Source organism: Limulus polyphemus, unplaced genomic scaffold, assembly GCF_000517525.1.
Source record: "Limulus polyphemus unplaced genomic scaffold, Limulus_polyphemus-2.1.2 Scaffold1101, whole genome shotgun sequence".
Taxonomy (NCBI): domain Eukaryota; kingdom Metazoa; phylum Arthropoda; class Merostomata; order Xiphosura; family Limulidae; genus Limulus; species Limulus polyphemus.
Window position 1 is genome coordinate 142358 of NW_013666711.1, and position 18943 is coordinate 161300.

An 18943-nucleotide genomic window follows, 5' to 3' on the forward strand; every position below is an offset into this window, starting at 1 on the left:
GCCAAGGTTTTGTAATCTTAATATACTTGTTATTGACAAATCCTTGTCGAAACGTTGTACATTTGCTGTTATATTAAAGTTTTTCTTCATTACCCATTCAAGCCGTCTCCAGCCATTATAGCTAAATGTATTTTCTTAAGACTGCTTAGCTCTTGTTGAAAACTGCTTATTAGATAATGTGTTAGAAATTATTATCTGTCTTATTTATTGGTACTTTATAAAGATTATGTGAAAAGGTCTCCACCATTAAAAAGCAAATAATCCTTAATAACAGTGCACTAAACAGATTGATAGGATAGAGGTAATCAAAACAAAAATAATCCATGAACATTCTAGTTTTATCTCTGCTTTGTGGATGGAAATGATGGTAAACATGTGCCAGTCAAGACCGAGATCATTAAAAAAAATTCAATGAATTCAATGCCTCTCAATACAGAAAGACAAATGCAAGTCAAGCTGAACGACTTACATATATTGTCAGGAAAAAACTACCGTGAAATTTTTGATAAGCTTCTACCATATCACTTTAAGAGGATGTATGCACATACTGTGTTAATCTGTGTTTCAGAAGTTCAGAAATACTAACATATGAAAAAAGTATTAATTTCTAGAAATAAAAAAAAAGTGTTTAAAAATTTGAATACTCAAAAAGTTTTGTCCATTGAAGTAATTTTAAAAATGCCTATTTTTATGTGAAGTTATGAAAGAGCAAAAAAATTTAAATATGCAGCTTAAAAAAAAAGAAACAGAAAAGGAATAGAAGGAAAAGTTTTACCCAAACCATAGATGTTTAAATGATTTAAATAAGTCTACAAAAGTAACTGAAAGTCTGGGACATCAATTTAAATAATTTGGATTAAGGAGATTTAAAAATGCAGGAATACTGTATACCACTGGGAAGTGGCAGGCACAAAAAAATTCATGCTTTGAGAAATAACTTAATAAAAAAAAATTAGTTTTAAATAATTCCACTTAGCATTAATGTTAAAAGCTTCTGAATTTATATTGACAGACAAACAGTGCCATAAAACTTTTTTTTTGCTTATGATTATAAACAGTGTTAATAAGTGCTTGGGCAAAATGTAATTCTGGTACTAGTTACTAGTCAGTAGTAATTAGTGAATAGTTATTTTTCAGGGTTTTTGTTTGTTTTTTCATTTTTTACAATTTAAATACATCTTTTCTTAAGTTGTTGTAGTTTGTTTTCTTTTGGTCTGTTATGCAGTATTTGTTTTCCTTCTGTTTTAGGAACTTCACATAAGACAAATTCTAATGCAATGTACTCAATGCAAAAGAATACAATATTCACCAATGTGGCAGAGATGAGTGATGGAGGATTTTACTGGGAAGGACTTGAGAATGAAGTACCTAAAGGTCTTCGTATCAAATCTTGGTTGAATGATGAAAATTGGACCCCAGAAAGTGGTAAACCAGCTGCACACCCAAATTCTAGGTAAAAATATTTTGTTTCCTGTACAAATATCATAAAATGTTTCATTAATATTTTTGTGACTGTTAACCCTTCCGCAGCCATCTCAGTATTATATGCATGAGTTTATATACATATTTGCACATGTTAAGTATTTATACTATAACTTTTAATTCACTATGTGCATCTTCACAAAATTTGGTTTACCTTTAGTAAACATTACAAGTCTTTTGTACACAAAAAAATCTAATTTTTTGATGAAGTATTTTTACTAAAGATTTGTCCGTTTCTTTACTAGTCCAAGTGGAAGTGATTTTCATGTTATGATTAAAAATACAATTTTTCATCCCAGAAATGTCAAATTTCTTTTGTGTATCTTTAAAACATCCTAAATACATTTCAAACATTTGCTTTCAGTAAAACTATATCTTATCAGTTATTTAATGATATACTTGAGTCTTCAGCCTGTAGACAAATCTCGAAAGTATAATGAAAAGACAAGTTGTAAAATTAGAAATAAAAGGAGCAGCTGTGCCTTTTTTCTTATTATTGGTCACCAAGTTTCAAAGTACTTTTCTTACAAGTTTGAACTGCTAAATATTTCACATTTATTTTTTGTGTTTTTACTATCAACAACTAAAGTAGAACTCTGCTGAAAATAAACCAATAAATTGCCGCATATTTCAGTAGAGTGTTTACATGACACCACCGTAATACAATACCTCTGAAAGCAACAAAGCATGTGTGAAAAGATAGTTGACTCAATCCCTGCTCCGAGAACAGGATGTCTAATGTATCGGATTATATATATGCTAAAATCTTTTCTTGGAAATTCAGAGTAATCACACTTTACTTGAAAATGTTTATGCAGACAACAGGATGTGTAGTTTATCAGTTTGAACCTGTCAAAACATTTATGATGTGGTTTGGTGCCAATACAGTAAACATGGCAATACTTTGAATATTGGTAATCCTTTTGAGCACCATAGGTGTAAAAATATGTAATCTTTTCTAGGGACAGATTTGTAGCTATCCATAAATATTTACATTTTAATAAAAACTCTTAACTCTCATCGTAAGACTGACCCTAACCATGGTAAACTTTTTAAGGTTAGACCTATCACATACCTTCTTCTGAAGTCCTTCATTTCTCACTATTCTCCTAACAGGGAATTGTCTGTAGATGAGAAAATGTTGATATAAAATGTTAGTTTGGTTTCCTCCAATACCTACCAAAGAAGCCAGCCAAATGGGGTATCAAGTTGTGGGTCCTGGCAGATGCTGTAAGTGGATACTGTTTAAAGTTCAAAATCTATGCAGGCAAGGAGGGACAAATACCAGCCAGAGGTTCAGCGGATAACGTTATCATGGGCTTAATGGACAGATCCAACAGACTAGGTCACTCTCTTTTCATGGACAACTTCTACACTTCCCCTCGTTTACTTGATGAATTGTTGGCTGTTGGAACATATGTTTGTGGGATATGTAGGAAGGACAGACTGCATATCTCATGGGAACTGCTTGCAACAACCCTACAGGGAGGGGAAGCACAATTTTTTAAATATGGAAGTCTGACAACAGTGAAGTGGATGGACAAGCAAGACATCTATGCCTTTTTTATTTTACACTCCAGAAGAGGAAGGGATGCTGAGGTTACAAAACCTCAGCTAATTGTAGACTGTAACAAGTTTATGGGAAGAGTAGATGTCAATGGCCAGTTTCTCAGCTACTATTCAATTGGATGAAGGTCAACAAAATGGTACAAAAAACTTTTTCCGGCTTTTGGATTTAACCATAGTCAGTGCTTTTATTCTCTACAAGACAAAGACTAATCAACCAGAATTATTACAGAAGTCCTTCAGGATGGAGATGGTCACTTCTCTTGTTCAGCCTCTAATTCAGAGCAGACCCAGTCCTTCTGGTATTCCACTTACAATATGTGCACAGGACTCTCCTCTGAGACTCACTCTTGACAGACATCTGTGCCATACAGATAACAGGATACTCACAAAGTGTACACTCTGTGATGTGTATCTTTGTATGAAACACTTTGCAGAGTATCATACCAGTGACATTATTCAAAGAAGTTAGCTGTTACTTAGTACATAACTAAAACTACTGAATTATAGCTGACTTATTTGGATGTTATAACATAACATAAAAATAAGTCTGTTTATGATAGTTTCACTAAAATATTGTTTATGTACTAGGTAAAAGGGTGCACTCTTTTCCTTTTACAAATAGTTCTTTCTTTTCTCTAAAAACTAACAAATACTTTAGACAGTAGCATCTTAGCATTTTTATTGTATTTGAATGTACAACAGTTTCCTTTTTACAACGTTTTTGCCCGAAATATTTTTGTAAAGTTTGTTATTCATACACCTGTTTGTATGATATGCCTTTTCTTTTTATAATTTTTTCTGTGCATAGCTTCATGTATATTTTCTGAAAGTTCTTTATTCTCAAACATTTGTATACAATTCTGTGTGTCAGAATTTGTATAACGTAAATATTTTTGTATTTTTTGTTATTTATACACTTGTATGTGTAATACCTCCTGTCATGTGCATTTTCTAAAATGTAAATATATCTGTATAGTTATGTGAAATACGTGTATATAGATTGGTATTCATCTATAGTTCTTGTATGTTTTTTCTGAAAGTTGTTCACATTTTTGAACATTTGTACGCAATTCTGTGTATCAGTTTGTATAACTTACATACTTTTGTATTTTTCTGTTATTTATACACTTGTATGTGTAATACCTCCTGTCATGTGCATTTTCTAAAATATAAATATATCTATATAGTTATATGAAATACATGGTATTCATTTATACATGAAATGGTATTCATTTATAGTTTCTGGTGTGTTTTCTTAAAGTTGTTCACATTCATGAACAGTTGTATAAACTCTGTTCAAGAATGTGAACAACTTTCTATAACTGTACATTTATTTCAGTTTTTAATGTACATTGTGAATAAATATTTGCATACATTTAAATAGATGAGGCTGTACAACTTTTCCTTTTCATTGCTTTCTTTTACTGTACATTTTTAAAAGTCATGAACAAATATAATTTGTAAAGTTTCTAATGTTGCACCATTTGCCTTTACCTCAATTTAGACAATTAGAAAAACACAAGCTCAGTAGGCCTAACTACATAACCCTACAGAGTACAAAGCTAACTGTAATGCCAATATTTTGCAAACTACAGTAATATTTTGACTACCATACATTACATATATATCTAAATATTTACTCATAAATTCTTAAATTTTAGTTATTTTTCTTAAAACATAGAACAATAAATGAAAATTACATAGAAAACAATGATTTCTAGTACTTATGCGAAGTTACAGTGATAGGAATATATTTTCTCCTCGTGCTTTTATTGTTTAGCCTTGTTATTTTTATAAATTGAGGGTGAAGGAATATAATTTTTGTAGGCTTTAAATATACATTTTAGAAAGAAAAATATATTTTAAATTACTGTACTAGTAGACCCGAAACATTTGTAACTTGCTTGGGTTTATAATTAATTAGATGTATGTGTTAAAAAATAAGTATTCGTTTGGAGCAATAACTTGGTCATCACCATTCAACAGGCTTGGTGAAATTATTATTTTCTCTTCCAAGCTCTTTACAAACAACTTTCAGAATCACGTGAAGTACAACTTGTCCTTTCTATTGGTTATAAAGACACCTTTAAGAATAGTAGGTGGAACTAAATGAGGTTTGGAAAGAATGGAGTCGGAGGAGATGCCACTAGTTGATTTGCTAGATACATTGATTTCTCGGCAAATCAAAGTGGTGGGAGGTTCTAAATTTATATTCTAGCTTGCTGGTATCTAAATTTCATGTTTCTAATTCATTAATCAACTGTAGATGTATATAGTAGGTGTAAAAAATAAACTGAGCAGCAAGACTATTTAGTCTTTATATATATATATATATATATTTTTTCCCTTTTACATAAAGAAATTAAAACATACATAATATTAAAATTTGATATATAATAATAATAATAAAGTTATTTATTAAACTTTTATAAATAAATCACTAAAAGAAAGTGACATGTGAAGTTAGTCGCACTTGTTCCAAAGGGTTAACTGTCTTAACATGGTCTAGGTTGATTTGACTGACCATGTGACCTCTTTGTACTTGTTTAAAGACTTTATAGATTTAATATTACTAACTTGTAATATAGTATGTATATTTTTCACAAAATGTGGCATTCCTTTAAATCCTTCCCATACAAAAAATCATATTTTTTAGTGAAGTACTTTTAATAAACTAAAATATTTGTCCATGAATATATTAAGTATTTGTTTTGAATAGTCCATATGCAAAGTGATTTCAGTGTTAAGATTAAAAATACTTTTCTTCATTCAAAAAAATCTAAAATTTCATTTATGTAATCCCTAAAAACCTCCTAAATACATTTCAAATGTTTGTTTTCAGTAAAACTTTATATTTTATCTGTTATTTTCTGTACCCTATCTCTATATGGGGTTGGTCAATTTGACCGACCTTGTAACCACCAGAAATAAATCTAAATTACCATTTTTTTCTATTTAGAATGACTTAAATTGTAAGATGAAACTACATTTGTTTATCCTAATATCGTAACAGTATACATCTATTCATAATCACATTTCATTGTTTTATTGGCCATTGAACCATGACTAACTACTATTCATGCCATTTTACATTGTAAATCACTCGGGGAATTTGGAGCTCGCATTATGCTATCGATTTACATTACCCACAAGCTGCTCGATTATGCGCCGCATGAAACATTTTTATCCCTTATTATTATTTAATTTACATTATCAAATCTTAAGTAACCTAAATAGAACCTATTTTTACATTATGGTTACTTTTATAATAATAAATAAAGAATAAACATGAAAAACAAGAAATATAGTACTTATCCTTATCTTCTCTTTTCTTGCTATAAATTGTCAAGGGCATTTAACCCTATTTGTTTATGCTAGTGGTAGTAATGGACTAAATAATTTTTATTTAATTAAATATTGCACCAAAGAACATAGACTAATAACATTGAAAAAATAGACAGTTTCTCCTAACTCAAAATTTTTCTGGCTTTCTAACTATGCGACAGAGCCATTACAAATTTATCTAAGGTAATCATTATGTTTCTCGTGTGAACGAAGCTTGTATTAACAGTGAAATTGACAATTCTCCATTCAGAAAACAATGCTATACAATACCTTATATGATAGTTGAAAACCTTGGCTTTCTATTGCTTATAGATAATATAGAATTAAATGTAAGAAAGAACTATTAATAAATCCTGAAAGAGAGGTTGTGACAGGTAAGTGTGGCAAGAGGGATCTGATTTTCTATTTGATAGCTCTGAAACCAAACAAAATTCAAGGCTATAAAAATTATGGTTTGTCTGAGAAATGACAATTTTATAGTGAATAATTTGTGTTTCATATTGTACTTATTGGAGGGGTGGTGGATGAGATAGAGAAGAGGACATGCCTAGGGGAAATTCATGATTTTTCAAAATTGCCTTATAAAATTAAGAACTTAACTTATATATCATTAAAATATGGGTTATTAGCTAATATTTTATGCTATACTAATTGGTATAACATAAACAAAAAGTAGTTTAATAATATTTTGAATGTAAGTCACTAAAACCTTGTTTCATGCACAGTAAAGGATGCATGTGGTGATAGGTTTAACAAGAATGCATTCCAAAACTTAATATACTCCTAAATTATTAAACAGACTACTTCAAATGCTGTGATGTTTTGATAATTCTCAGTGCAGTTATATTTTTCAGTGGTATTTTTATATGTAATGAAAACAAAAAAAACTTTTTGTTTGAAATGCTGTAATTAAGCATTATGGTACTAGCAATCAGTTTCATGAGATAATTGTCACTCTAAAGGTATATCTGTCAAAAAGATACAACCTATCAAACTAATTTGTAGTAATAAAATAAGTAAATAATCTATAGATAAATATATATTTAAATTGTATGTAATAGGAAAAGCAACTAACAAGAAGATCTGAGAACTAATCTTGCATACAAAATTAAATTGTGTAAATTTTAGTTTTTGTATGAAAGTTTTAGCTTCCATAAATTCAGGATATTTGAGAGAATCTGTTTTTTTTTTTAATGTTTATACATTTTCAACTTTAGAATGTTTTTTTATAAAAAAAATATTTCATTCAGTGTTTTAAAACCTCTTTAAATAGATTTTGAAATTATAGCATGATTAGATGGATATGCACTTATATGAAAAAGAAATTGCAGGTAGCAATAAACACCAGAAATATAAAAGTAGGGTACACACAACTCTAAGGGAAGTGTAAAATTTATATTTACATTATACAGTTTAAGATACCATAAAACAAAGTTCCGGTGATAAATCTAGTGGATGGTTTGTATGTAATATGTATAATATCCTAAAAAGTAATAGATAAGACAAACTTAATTTTTCCTGTCTATTCAATAAAATGAAAAAACCTCTTGCACCAGTTTAATATTTTATTGTGGAAATTATTAGTAATGCACATCAAACTTCTAAGTTTTTCTAATGGCTACAAGTAGAAAACAAATTCCAATTTATATTGTCTTTTTTGAGCTAACTTTCTTCTTTTTTAAAAGATTGCCATTAATGAACTTTTTTTGATATTAATACATTGTTCTTTATGTATTTTGTAACAGTTCTAATTGCCTAATCCATCTGGACATCATATTGGTTAAATTAGAATTGAGATTATTAAAATTTCAATCTAATTTGTAATATTTCATCACATTTGTTATCTTAGAAGGATTTGTGATTTGTTTCTTTTTTTTCCTAGCCTTAAAGTGTAAAAACTATGTACTGTATTAGTAGAGTAGAAAATTTATATGTGAAGTATATATTACAGTTGGTCAGTGAAAGCCTTAATTTTGTATGTGAGATTTACCTAGCACCAAGTAATTAAATAGTGTGATCACAAATACAAATTTACTTCAGCATGAGTGTGTGGATAAAAAAACTGTATTCGATTTTTATAGTAATATGTGTATTTCATTATATATGTTTTATCTAAACTTGCTAAAACATGTTTGTACAAAACCAGTTGTGTATCTTACAACTGCTGTAACGTGGGGGAAATTATATAAAAAAGTTTTGGTAAATGTTGTTTGACACTTTTGATTTTACTTAGACTTTTTATCCTACTATCTTAACCATCTAAGAAAATCTTCAGATCAAAAAACAGTGTTAATTAAAAACTCAAAAGTTATCGCTCCTTTAATTTTGTTTGTGTATCTCTGTTCTTAGGTTTTGTGCCCCAGCTAAGCAATGCCCCATAATGGATCCATATTGGGAAGACCCAAAGGGTGTGCCAATCTCTGCTATCATCTTTGGTGGGAGGAGACCTGAGGGTAATTTTTTATGATTTGTATTAGCATTTTACCCACTTTGATGTTGATATTGTTTGACACTGACAATGTATTTCTGATAGATGCTTTTTTTCAATTTTGTACTGCCCTCTATATGAGTAATTTTTTGCTCGGCACTAAGCTGGAGGCTCCTACCTAAACTCACATGTTTTCATGTGTTATTGCTGTACTGTATCATGCAACAACCCTCCACCAATAGAAGTGTGACATACTCTACTAACTAATGCAGCAAACTCTCTCTATACAAGCACTGTCCAAAATCGTACAATGAAAAATTGAAATGCCATATGGTGTAGGAGGAGGGTCCCAACCATCTTCATCTCCATACCAGGAATTAGAAAGCTAAAGTAACTTCCATTTCACCATTCCAGGTAGTGCTCATATGTGCTGACCCTGCACACATCCAACACCAGGCCACTCAGGAACCCAACATCCAGGTAGAAGGGGGAGTTCACACCATCTACACAAACAGAACACCACCACATTACTCTCAAGTGAGTGGAAGTGTCACACTCCATGGTCCACCACCCCAGCAGCTAGGAACTGGTGAGTGGTAAGGACTCCCATGCTCCACTCAAAGAAGTGGGATAAAAGTGCATTGGGGAGCCCGAAGAAATGCAACAATTTAAGATGGTGCAATGGTTCACCACAAAATATTCCAGATACAGGTCCCCCTTGGGAATAATAGAAGAGCAGAATTTGTACATTGTGGCTTCTGTGAATCATGAGGGGCTTTTGAATCTCACAATAGGGCATGACTATTTTATGCTAGTGATATGAATTAATGCAAAGTTTTCTTTATAAATAATGACATAAATTAGTATAAATATTCAATAGATGTTACTCAAGCCAGCTAAAATGGTCACAGATAAAACAAACCTCCCAGGAACCAACTGAAAGTTAAAGTTTGAAAAGAAACTCCAACATTTTACCAGAGCTAACAGCTGAAAAGAAGAACTTGCGTAAGAAGAATGGAAACCTTTATATTCTGCAAATATGAAAGTGATAGTTAACCTAGGGGATCATAAGACCTCTTTATGTTTAGGCCCATGAACATACACACACACACACACACACAAAACAGGTGATCAGGGAAACAAGCTATGAAACTCTGAAGGCTCTAACAGAGTGAACCTCATCATTAAAAGAGCGTTTAGCTGATGGAAAAACTTAGTTGAAAAAAAGATACCAAAAACAACAACTAAAGAACAGTGAAAAAATTCTAAAACTTTCTATCCAAGGGTAGTAAAGAACAATTATAATAGACTTTCTAGGTCTAGATATAAGACTCCAGTCAATTGTTTGGAAGAAAGCAACAGTGGTAGAAGTTGTTATAAAATCACCTAAATAATTGTATTTTGTACATATGATTCGAAAGTCGAACAGAAAGTGTTTCTTTGGTGTACAAAACTTGAAGATAGCTTTTATATGCGGAAACATCTGTTAGCTGAGTTCTTGCACCGATCCTAAAATATAACGTTGATAAACGGAAACATCGGCACATGTAGATATGTAGATCTTGAAAGTTGAGTTGTTCAAAACATGAAAATAGCGTTGATAACTGGACCAATTGTTGGTTGGGATGTTGCAAAGGAAATATCTGCTGAAGCTTTTCACCAGACACTAATCATAGCAGAACCATCTGGAAAATGATCTATAGAAAATAGTACAGCTTGTAAAATGAGTCAGATCAATGTAGGCCAGTGAGGCAATCACTGATTGGCAAGTCCTTAAGCCAATCAGAAAATGTCACAGACCTACTGAAGGATATGTAGATTGTATAGGTAATTTTTCTGGTGGCAAAGGACAGGTTTATGTGTTTTAATAAAGGTGGCTTCCAAAATATAGAGATGAAAGTTGGGAAAGGAAGACTGAACAGTCTTGCAAACAGTATATAAATACTACCATGGGTCTGAATTTGAATAACTCTGGTATGCAAAGATTTAGCACCAAAATGATCAGGAACTAAGCTTATTTCTTAAAAAACATGCACTGAAAATTTCATGGTGATAACACTACCCCAGTACTATAAAAGAGAATGAAGTAGAGTCACAAAAAAGGGTGTGAAGAATGAATTTTGAAAACCTTTAGAATATAAACCTAAAACTAATCACTCACAAAGAGAAGTCTGAGGAGAAGAACAATATGCAACTTAAAAGCCATTAACTGAAAAAAGTGACTGCATAGTATCATTGTTGAAAATTAAGTGAAGATCTGAAATTATAGAAAATAGTTGGTAATGTAAGATGTGCAAACACTCATAAGATATGGAAGAAAGTTATCTTAAACAGATCTTGATTCTCTAAATTAATTTATAATTAATGATGATTCAGTATGATAGATAGAAAGTGGCTGAAAAATGTTACAGTGTGATAGTTAAAGTCAAAGAAAAGGTTTGTGCATGAAGATGCAAATGAATAGTATTTTATCTTCCTCACCTGATCATGATTGTCATTCATATTTTCAGGTGTGCCACTCATCTATGAGTCTTTCAGTTGGACTCATGGTGTATTTGTGGGTGCATCCATGCGATCAGAAGCTACAGCTGCTGCTGAATATAAAGGTAAATTAATTGTTATGTTTCTAAAGTTTAAAAAAAGTATTTGGCCACAAGTCTAATTACTGTTTAATATTTTGTGTAACATTACTTGACTTAAAATCTACAAATTTTTCTATGCTAGTTGTTGCCATTTCTTGATCATAAAATGAAATATGGGTAGAAGTGGATAATATATAAATGATAAATACAGTAATAGATTATAAAGAAATTGAAGTTGGTCAGTCATGAGCATAATATCATATGAAGTTTGCCTATTTGGGCTTCTCACCCTATCTCCACGGGTATCCTTTACTATGCATCACACAAGATTTTAGTGTCTTATGTTCAAAATTTTATTAAACTACTTTTTGTTTATATTATATCAATTAGTATAGTATAAAATTGTAGGTAATAATCCTTATTTTAATATATTTAAAAAAATCCTGAATTTCCCTTACTATGAGAAATGGGACATATTTTCACTAAGCATCTTCTCTTCTCTGTTTTATTCACCACACCTCCAATAAGTATGAAACTTAACTTAAATTACTCACTATAGAATTGTCATCGCTCGGACAAACCATAATTTTTATAGCTTTCAATTTTATTTGATTACAGAACTATCAAATAGAAAATCAGACCCAACCTGTCACATCCTCTCATGATTTGTTAATAGTTCTCTCGTACTTTTAATTAAATATTACCTATAATCAATAGACAGCCAAGGTTTTCATCTGTCAAATGATTTATTATATCACATTTTGTTCTGATCAGAGAAGTATCAGTTTCACTTCTAATACAACTTTGGTTTCCACAGGAATGACAACAGCTAGTATGGATGAATTTGTAACAGCTCTTGTCATATAGATAAAAAGCCAGAAAAATTGTGATTGTTAGAGGAAATTGTCTACTTTTTGTATGTTATTAGTCTTTGTTTTTTGGTGCATTATTTAATTAACTCTCTCAACACGAGCTCGGTCAATTTGAATGACCATGTGACCTCTTTGTACTTGATTAAAGTCTTTATAGATTTACTACTTTCAGTATAGTGTGTATGTCTTCACAAAATTTGGCAGTTTTTCAGTTCATGTTATAAGTCTTTCACATACAAAAAAAATCTTATTTTTTAGTGAAGTATTTTGAATAAAATAAAGATTTATCCATTAATATATTGAGTATTTGTTTTGAATAGTCTGTGTGCAAAGTAATTTTCGTGTTAAAATTAAAAATACTTTTCCTAATCTCAAAAATCTCAAATTTCATGTGTGTAATCCCCAAAACCTCCTAAATGCATTTCAAACTTTTTTTTTCAGTAAAACTTTATAGTTTATTTGTTATTTTCTCTACCCTATCTCAAAACAGGATCGGTCAATTCAACCGACCTTGTAACCACCAAAAAAAAATCGAAATATACCTAAATTACCCTTTTTTTCTTTCTAGAATGACTTCAAATTGTAACATGAAACTACATTTGTTTATCCTAAGTAGCTCTTAAGTTCGTAACAGCATAATTATATTTTATTGTAAATCACTTGGGGAACGTGCAGCTCACATTATGCTATTGAGTTACATTATTTACGAGCTGCTCATGTGCGTGCCTGGTGAATCAATTTTAATTGTATTATTATTATTACTTATTTTACCTAATCTAGTCTTAAATAACTTAAAAAGATTCATATTTTTAGATTTTAGTTACTTTTATAATAATAAATAAAGGATAAATATGAAAAACAATAAATAAAGTACTTAGCCAATCTTCTTTTATCTTGCTCTCAGGTTTTCAACAAGAGTTAACCCTAATTTTTATACTATAGATAGTAATGTTCTTTATAATTTATATTTAAGTAAATAATGCACCAAAGAGTGTAGACTAATAACATGCAAAAAGTAGACAAATTCACTTAGCTCTCAAAATTTTCCTGGCTTTCTAACTATGTGACAAAAGATTTTATAAATTCATCCAAGCTAGTCATTAACTTTCCCACGGGAATGGATTTTGTACTGTGAATGAAATTGACGATATTCTGTTCAGAATGCAACATTATACAATACGTCATTTGATAGATGAAAAACTTTACTCTCTATTGGTTAAAGGTAATATATAATGAGTGTAAGAGAGAACTATCAATAAATTGTGAAAGTGAGGATATGGCAGGAGGGGTCTGATTTTCTATTAAATAGCTCTGTAACCAAATAAAATTGAAGGCTATAAAAATTATGATTTGTTTGAGCAATAACAATTTTATAGAGAGTATTTTACGTTTAATTTCGTACATTTTCATGGGGTGATGGATAAAATAAGGATGATGACATGCTAAGAGAAAACGTGTCACTTGGGTCACACTAGTGGAAATTCAGGATTTTTTTAAATATTGCCTTGTAGAATTAAGAACTTAAAACTTGTATACTATTAAAATATGGATTATTAGCTAAGATTTTATGCTATTCTAATTGGTATAACATAAACAAAAAGTAGTTTAATAAAATTTTGAATGTAAGACACTAAAAACCTTGTCATGCTCAGTAAAGGGTACCTGGGGCAATAGGGTTAAATAAAAAATATTTAATGCACTACTGCCATTAGTATGAAAAAGTAGGGTTAAGTGTCATTGATAGTCGACAGCAAAAAAAAAATTAATATACGGGTAAGTACTTTATTTCTTGTTTATTTTTTATTTATAATTAATAAAAGTAACTAAAATGTGAAAATAGAGATCTATTTAGGTTAGTTATGGTTAGATTATGTAAAATAAACAATAATATTAATATAATAAAAATATTTCACATGGCGCACATGTGAGCAGCTTGTGGGTAATGTAATTCAATAGCATAAAGTGAGCTGCTTGTTCCCCAAGTGATTTACAACTTGTAATGGCATGAATAGTAGTTAGACACAGTTCAAAGAACAATAAACTTTAATTATAAATACATGTATACTGTTAAAAGTTTAAAGCTACTGAGGATTCCAAACATGCTACATTTCAAGTCATTCTAGAAAGAAAAGGAGGGTAATTTATTTTTTTGTTGTTGGTTACAAGGTCAGTCAAATTGACCAACCTTGTATAGAGGTAGGGTAGAGAAAATAACAGATAAAATATAAACTTTTACTGAAAAAAAAACGTTTTAAATGCATTTAGGAGATTTTTTGGGATTACACAAAAGAAATTTGAGATTTTTGAGAAGAGGAAAAGTATTTCTAATTTTAACATGAAAATTACTTTGCACACAGACTATTCAAAACAAATACTCTAATGTATTCAAGGATAATTCATTTTTAGTTTATTAAAAATACTTCACTAAAACATATGATTTTTTTGTATGTGAAAGGAATATAATGTTTACTGAAAGACAGCCAATTTCATGAAGATATGCACACTATATCAAAATTTAGTAATATCAAATCTATAAGACTTTATACGAGTACAAAAAGGTGACATGGTCAATGAAGCCTGTGTGGAGAGAGTTAAATCATAATTTAGTACACAAAAAATTTTCAAACCTAGATCCTTTATACCATTGTTACACTTCTCAGATAATAAAAGCCAAGTATTTTGGGTTGTTTTAAGGTTAGTGATAGTTGTTATTTTCAAAATCTGTCAACTGTTTTTTCTTCCTGATTCCTAGGGAAGGTCATAATGCATGACCCCTTTGCCATGCGCCCTTTTTTTGGATACAACTTTGGCCAATATCTCCAGCACTGGCTAAGTTTTGGCAAAAACCCAGCATTAAAACACCCCAAAATCTATCATGTAAATTGGTTCCGTAAGAATGCTGAAGGTAAATTCATATGGCCAGGATTCGGAGAAAACTGCAGAGTGCTTGATTGGATTTGTCGTCGTGCTGACGGTGAGCCTAGTGTAGTGGTAAGTAATTGTTTCGTCTTTTCTCCTGGTATTGAGTGAAAAATCTTTCAAGGAATAATTTATGACAGACAAAAATAATGAAGCTGAAATGCTTTTTTTAAGCCCCAGATTTGAAATCTTCAATGGTCAAATTTAGTGGTATATAATAGAAATGCATCATTCTCCACTAACATGAGCATTTTATAATAAAACACTGAAAACTGAAATCAAGATCTTATTAACCTGTAACTAACAGCACTTGTTTTAAAACATATTTCTTGATATTGAATAAGTTTTTATATTTTAATAGTTTAGTTTGTCATCATAATTATAAATTCTGTGCAGGAAATATAACTATATGCACAAAATTATTTAATTTATTAGGGATAACTTAAATCACACCCTAGATATAAGTGATTATTTAAGTCACATGCTGGACTTTATAACTTTGGAAAATTGGTACAGATGTAAACAGTTGCATTATTAATAGACACACACACAAACATGCCAGGTGTTAAAACAACAATGCAATAAAAAACTATGATTGGTGTATCTTTGATAATAGAATTTAAGATTCAACTTATTTAGATATAAATTTACAAAGTTCAGAAAAAGACATATTAGTTTCAAATTTTTGAATAACAGTTGTTGTAAGTGGAAGAACAGTTTCAATCTACTGACAAATGCTAATTGACTAAAAAAGTTTGATATAGTGTAATACATTTACATCTTTGAAGGTGTAACTTTTATGCCCTTAAAGCCCAAAACAGCTATGATTCCATTAATAGTGAAAAAAAAAAATTAAAGTAGAGATGTAAGGGGAAATAGTTTTATCATACCCATTTCTATAAACATGATGATATTTTTAAATACTGTATATATATAATTTGAAATATTTAAAACTAAAAATACTTTTTATAGCAACACTTTTGGTTAGTGTGAAAATTTAATTGTTAGACATATAAAATTGAAATTAATAAAGTTATGTACATAATTATGAATATACCTAAGTTGAAATTTAAGACATAAAATTGATTGTGCTAAACAAAATAGCCAAAAAATATTCTAAACTTAATCATATTCCTACATAGCTTACACAACAAACAATGAAGTACTTGATACATGTTTTAAGTATGACTGATATATTTCTAAATGGGTTATAGTGTCACATCTATTACCAACTAACAGATCATACTTCATGACAGATGCTTAAAATGAGCCAGTAAAGAGGGATCTGATTATTATCAGTTTTATTGTGATGCAAGACATTTAGCCTTTTTCTTTTGTCACTATTGTTTTTGCCAGCATTGGTATCCTAATACTTTAATCTATATTTTAATAAAAATAAGCTTGTGTAAAAACTTGTGAAGAAATTTTATGTGATCTTTCTTTAATAATCATAATGCTTTTTTTCATATTTGTTTTAGATGAATACCAAATGAACTTTTCTTCCAGTTGATGGCACCACTAACACTTAAATTAATCTTCCTGCTCAAGAATAGGAAATAAAACAAGAAAATTAATTTATTAAAATTACATGTTACAAATGTACCAAATCATATAAATGAGAGTTCTATGAGTTCTGAAAACAAGTCAAGAGCAGAATTGTTCATTACTGTGATATCAGCTTCTTAACACAAATCTTTTAGTTTTGAGGCAGTGTTTCCTGAAACTTATTTGAAATGGGTGCAACAGTACTTTTTCTCTGTTTTTGCTTAAACTACAGTATGTTGTTACCAGTATTTGTAGTTATTGGGCCTAGTCTTAACTGCTTAATTATAATCAAACTGATAACACTCAGTGTAACAAAATTTGTGTCCTATGGACATGTTAAGCTGTCTATTCTTACTATGTCATTAATAAGGTACAAATTCCTGTTTTTTTAGGTTATAATGTAATTTCACTAAAAATCTGGAAAAACTAGTTCAAACCTAGGAAACTGTTGAAATTTACTGTATTATTACTTTTACTGACTTTTAAGCTCATTAGGTTTCGCCTTTTTAGTGAATGAACTTGTATCATAAAACATTGAGTTTGTCTATATTTACAGCCAGGATTAGTCAAAATGTAATTATTTTTTAAATTTATTTTCCATTTTATCATCCATGTTTTCAAATATTATAAAGACTTTTACCATTTGTTACATTATAAACTATTTTTTTTATTTACAAGTATCTGGCTTAGGCCCTATGCACATATTTTCAGTGTCACAGTATCATGGTCTTATTGAATGTGGTAATTTCTAGAAAAACAGAATCAAGAAAACTCAAGTTCTTTGCCTTTTTTAATTAGGAAACTCCTATTGGTTATATCCCCAAAGAAGACGCCATTGACCTTCAAGGACTTCCACCAATCGATATGAAGGAACTTCTATATGTGCCCAAAGATTTTTGGAAGAATGAAGTAAAAGAAATACATAATTATTTTGAAGAACAGTTGCCTAATGATCTTCCAGCCGAAATTCAAGCTGAGCTGAATAAGCTTGAAGAACGGCTTAACTTGCAGTAAGTCAGTTGGTCGAGAGTAAGTAGATGTTTAAAATGCCATCATGTTTAACAAATGTAATATTTTGATTACATGTTGTTCAAAAAGGACCAAACAGTTTTTTAATGTGTGTTGTGCTTAGAAATATTGTAGTACTGTTTGTATTTGAAGATATTTTTACAGTAATATTTAGATATTTTTTATTTTGTATTGTTGACACGGGGACCAAGTTTTTAATGATGCATTACATAATTGGTCATGCAACACTTTTTATAGTGAAGAGAATGATTTTTATTAAATACTTTGAATTGTTCAAGAGTGTCAGAGTTATGAAGAAGTAGTTAACATATTGTCACTTATTTTTTCTTGCCTAAATGTTATTTTTCTAGTTTTTTAATTGAGTGTCATGTAGTTAGAAATGAGTTAAAGAAGTCGTATCTCCTTACATTGACCAATCTAGATTAAGAAGTTTTAGAAAACTGTTCTGAAATTAGAAATGAGTTAAAGAAGTTGTATCTCTGTACAATGACCAATCTAGATTAAAAGTTTTATAAAAAATGTCCTGTAGTTAGAAATGAGTTAAAGAAGTCATATCTCCTTATGATGACCAATCTAGTGAACTAAATGTTTGTTGGAATGGTGTAAAACTTTTAGATGATAAAACTTGTAGTGACATGAAGTTATTTTCAGTAATTTGTTGAAGTGTTATGTTTTATGTAAGTTATACAAATCAAGATCATTAGATTAAAAATTATACAAAATATAACATTCTTCTTTATTCAGAAATAATGTTTTTATTTCTCTTTGTAAAATTTTATTCTCAATATTAGGGTAAAACTGTTATAAGAAAGAACATGATTTTACTTGTTTAATGTATGTAATTTTCTATGACTCCATCAATAAAATCCAAGATCAAAGTTGATTAGTTTATGAAATATGTAGCATCATGTCTGGTATTAGAAATAAAAATTAGATGTGCCAGATCTTTGTGTGTGTGTTTTTGTACTTTTGAGTTTTTAAATTTTTGAATAATATAGATTTATTCATTGACCTTAAAGTTATTTTTATAAATATTTTATACAAAATTTATTATTAACATATTTATATTTTTACCCAAGAAAACTTTCCTTCATCAGAAATTCATATATTTTATTAAGAGTTAAAAAGCCTTCTTAAGTAAAATGTACAAGTATTATGCACTGAATGTTTTT

General features: G+C 29.8%; 1 protein-coding gene across 2 annotated transcripts in view; it reads left to right on the top strand.

Moving 5' to 3' along the window:
• The window catches only part of LOC106462137 (phosphoenolpyruvate carboxykinase, cytosolic [GTP]-like), a 52084-nt gene extending 33369 nt beyond the window's left edge, over positions 1 to 18715 (top strand). The window contains exons 7-11 of one of the 2 annotated variants that reach the window (XM_022389290.1): positions 1249 to 1453; positions 8746 to 8849; positions 11335 to 11438; positions 15039 to 15269; positions 17541 to 18715. In XM_022389290.1, coding sequence (XP_022244998.1) covers positions 1249 to 1453; positions 8746 to 8849; positions 11335 to 11438; positions 15039 to 15269; positions 17541 to 17756 — 860 coding nt within the window. In that variant the 3' untranslated portion in view covers positions 17757 to 18715. Of the gene's footprint in view, positions 1 to 1248; positions 1454 to 8745; positions 8850 to 11334; positions 11439 to 15030; positions 15270 to 17540 lie in introns of both variants that reach the window. The other variant, XM_013922029.2, reaches the window with a different exon arrangement.
• Positions 18716 to 18943: the final 228 nt, after the last annotated feature.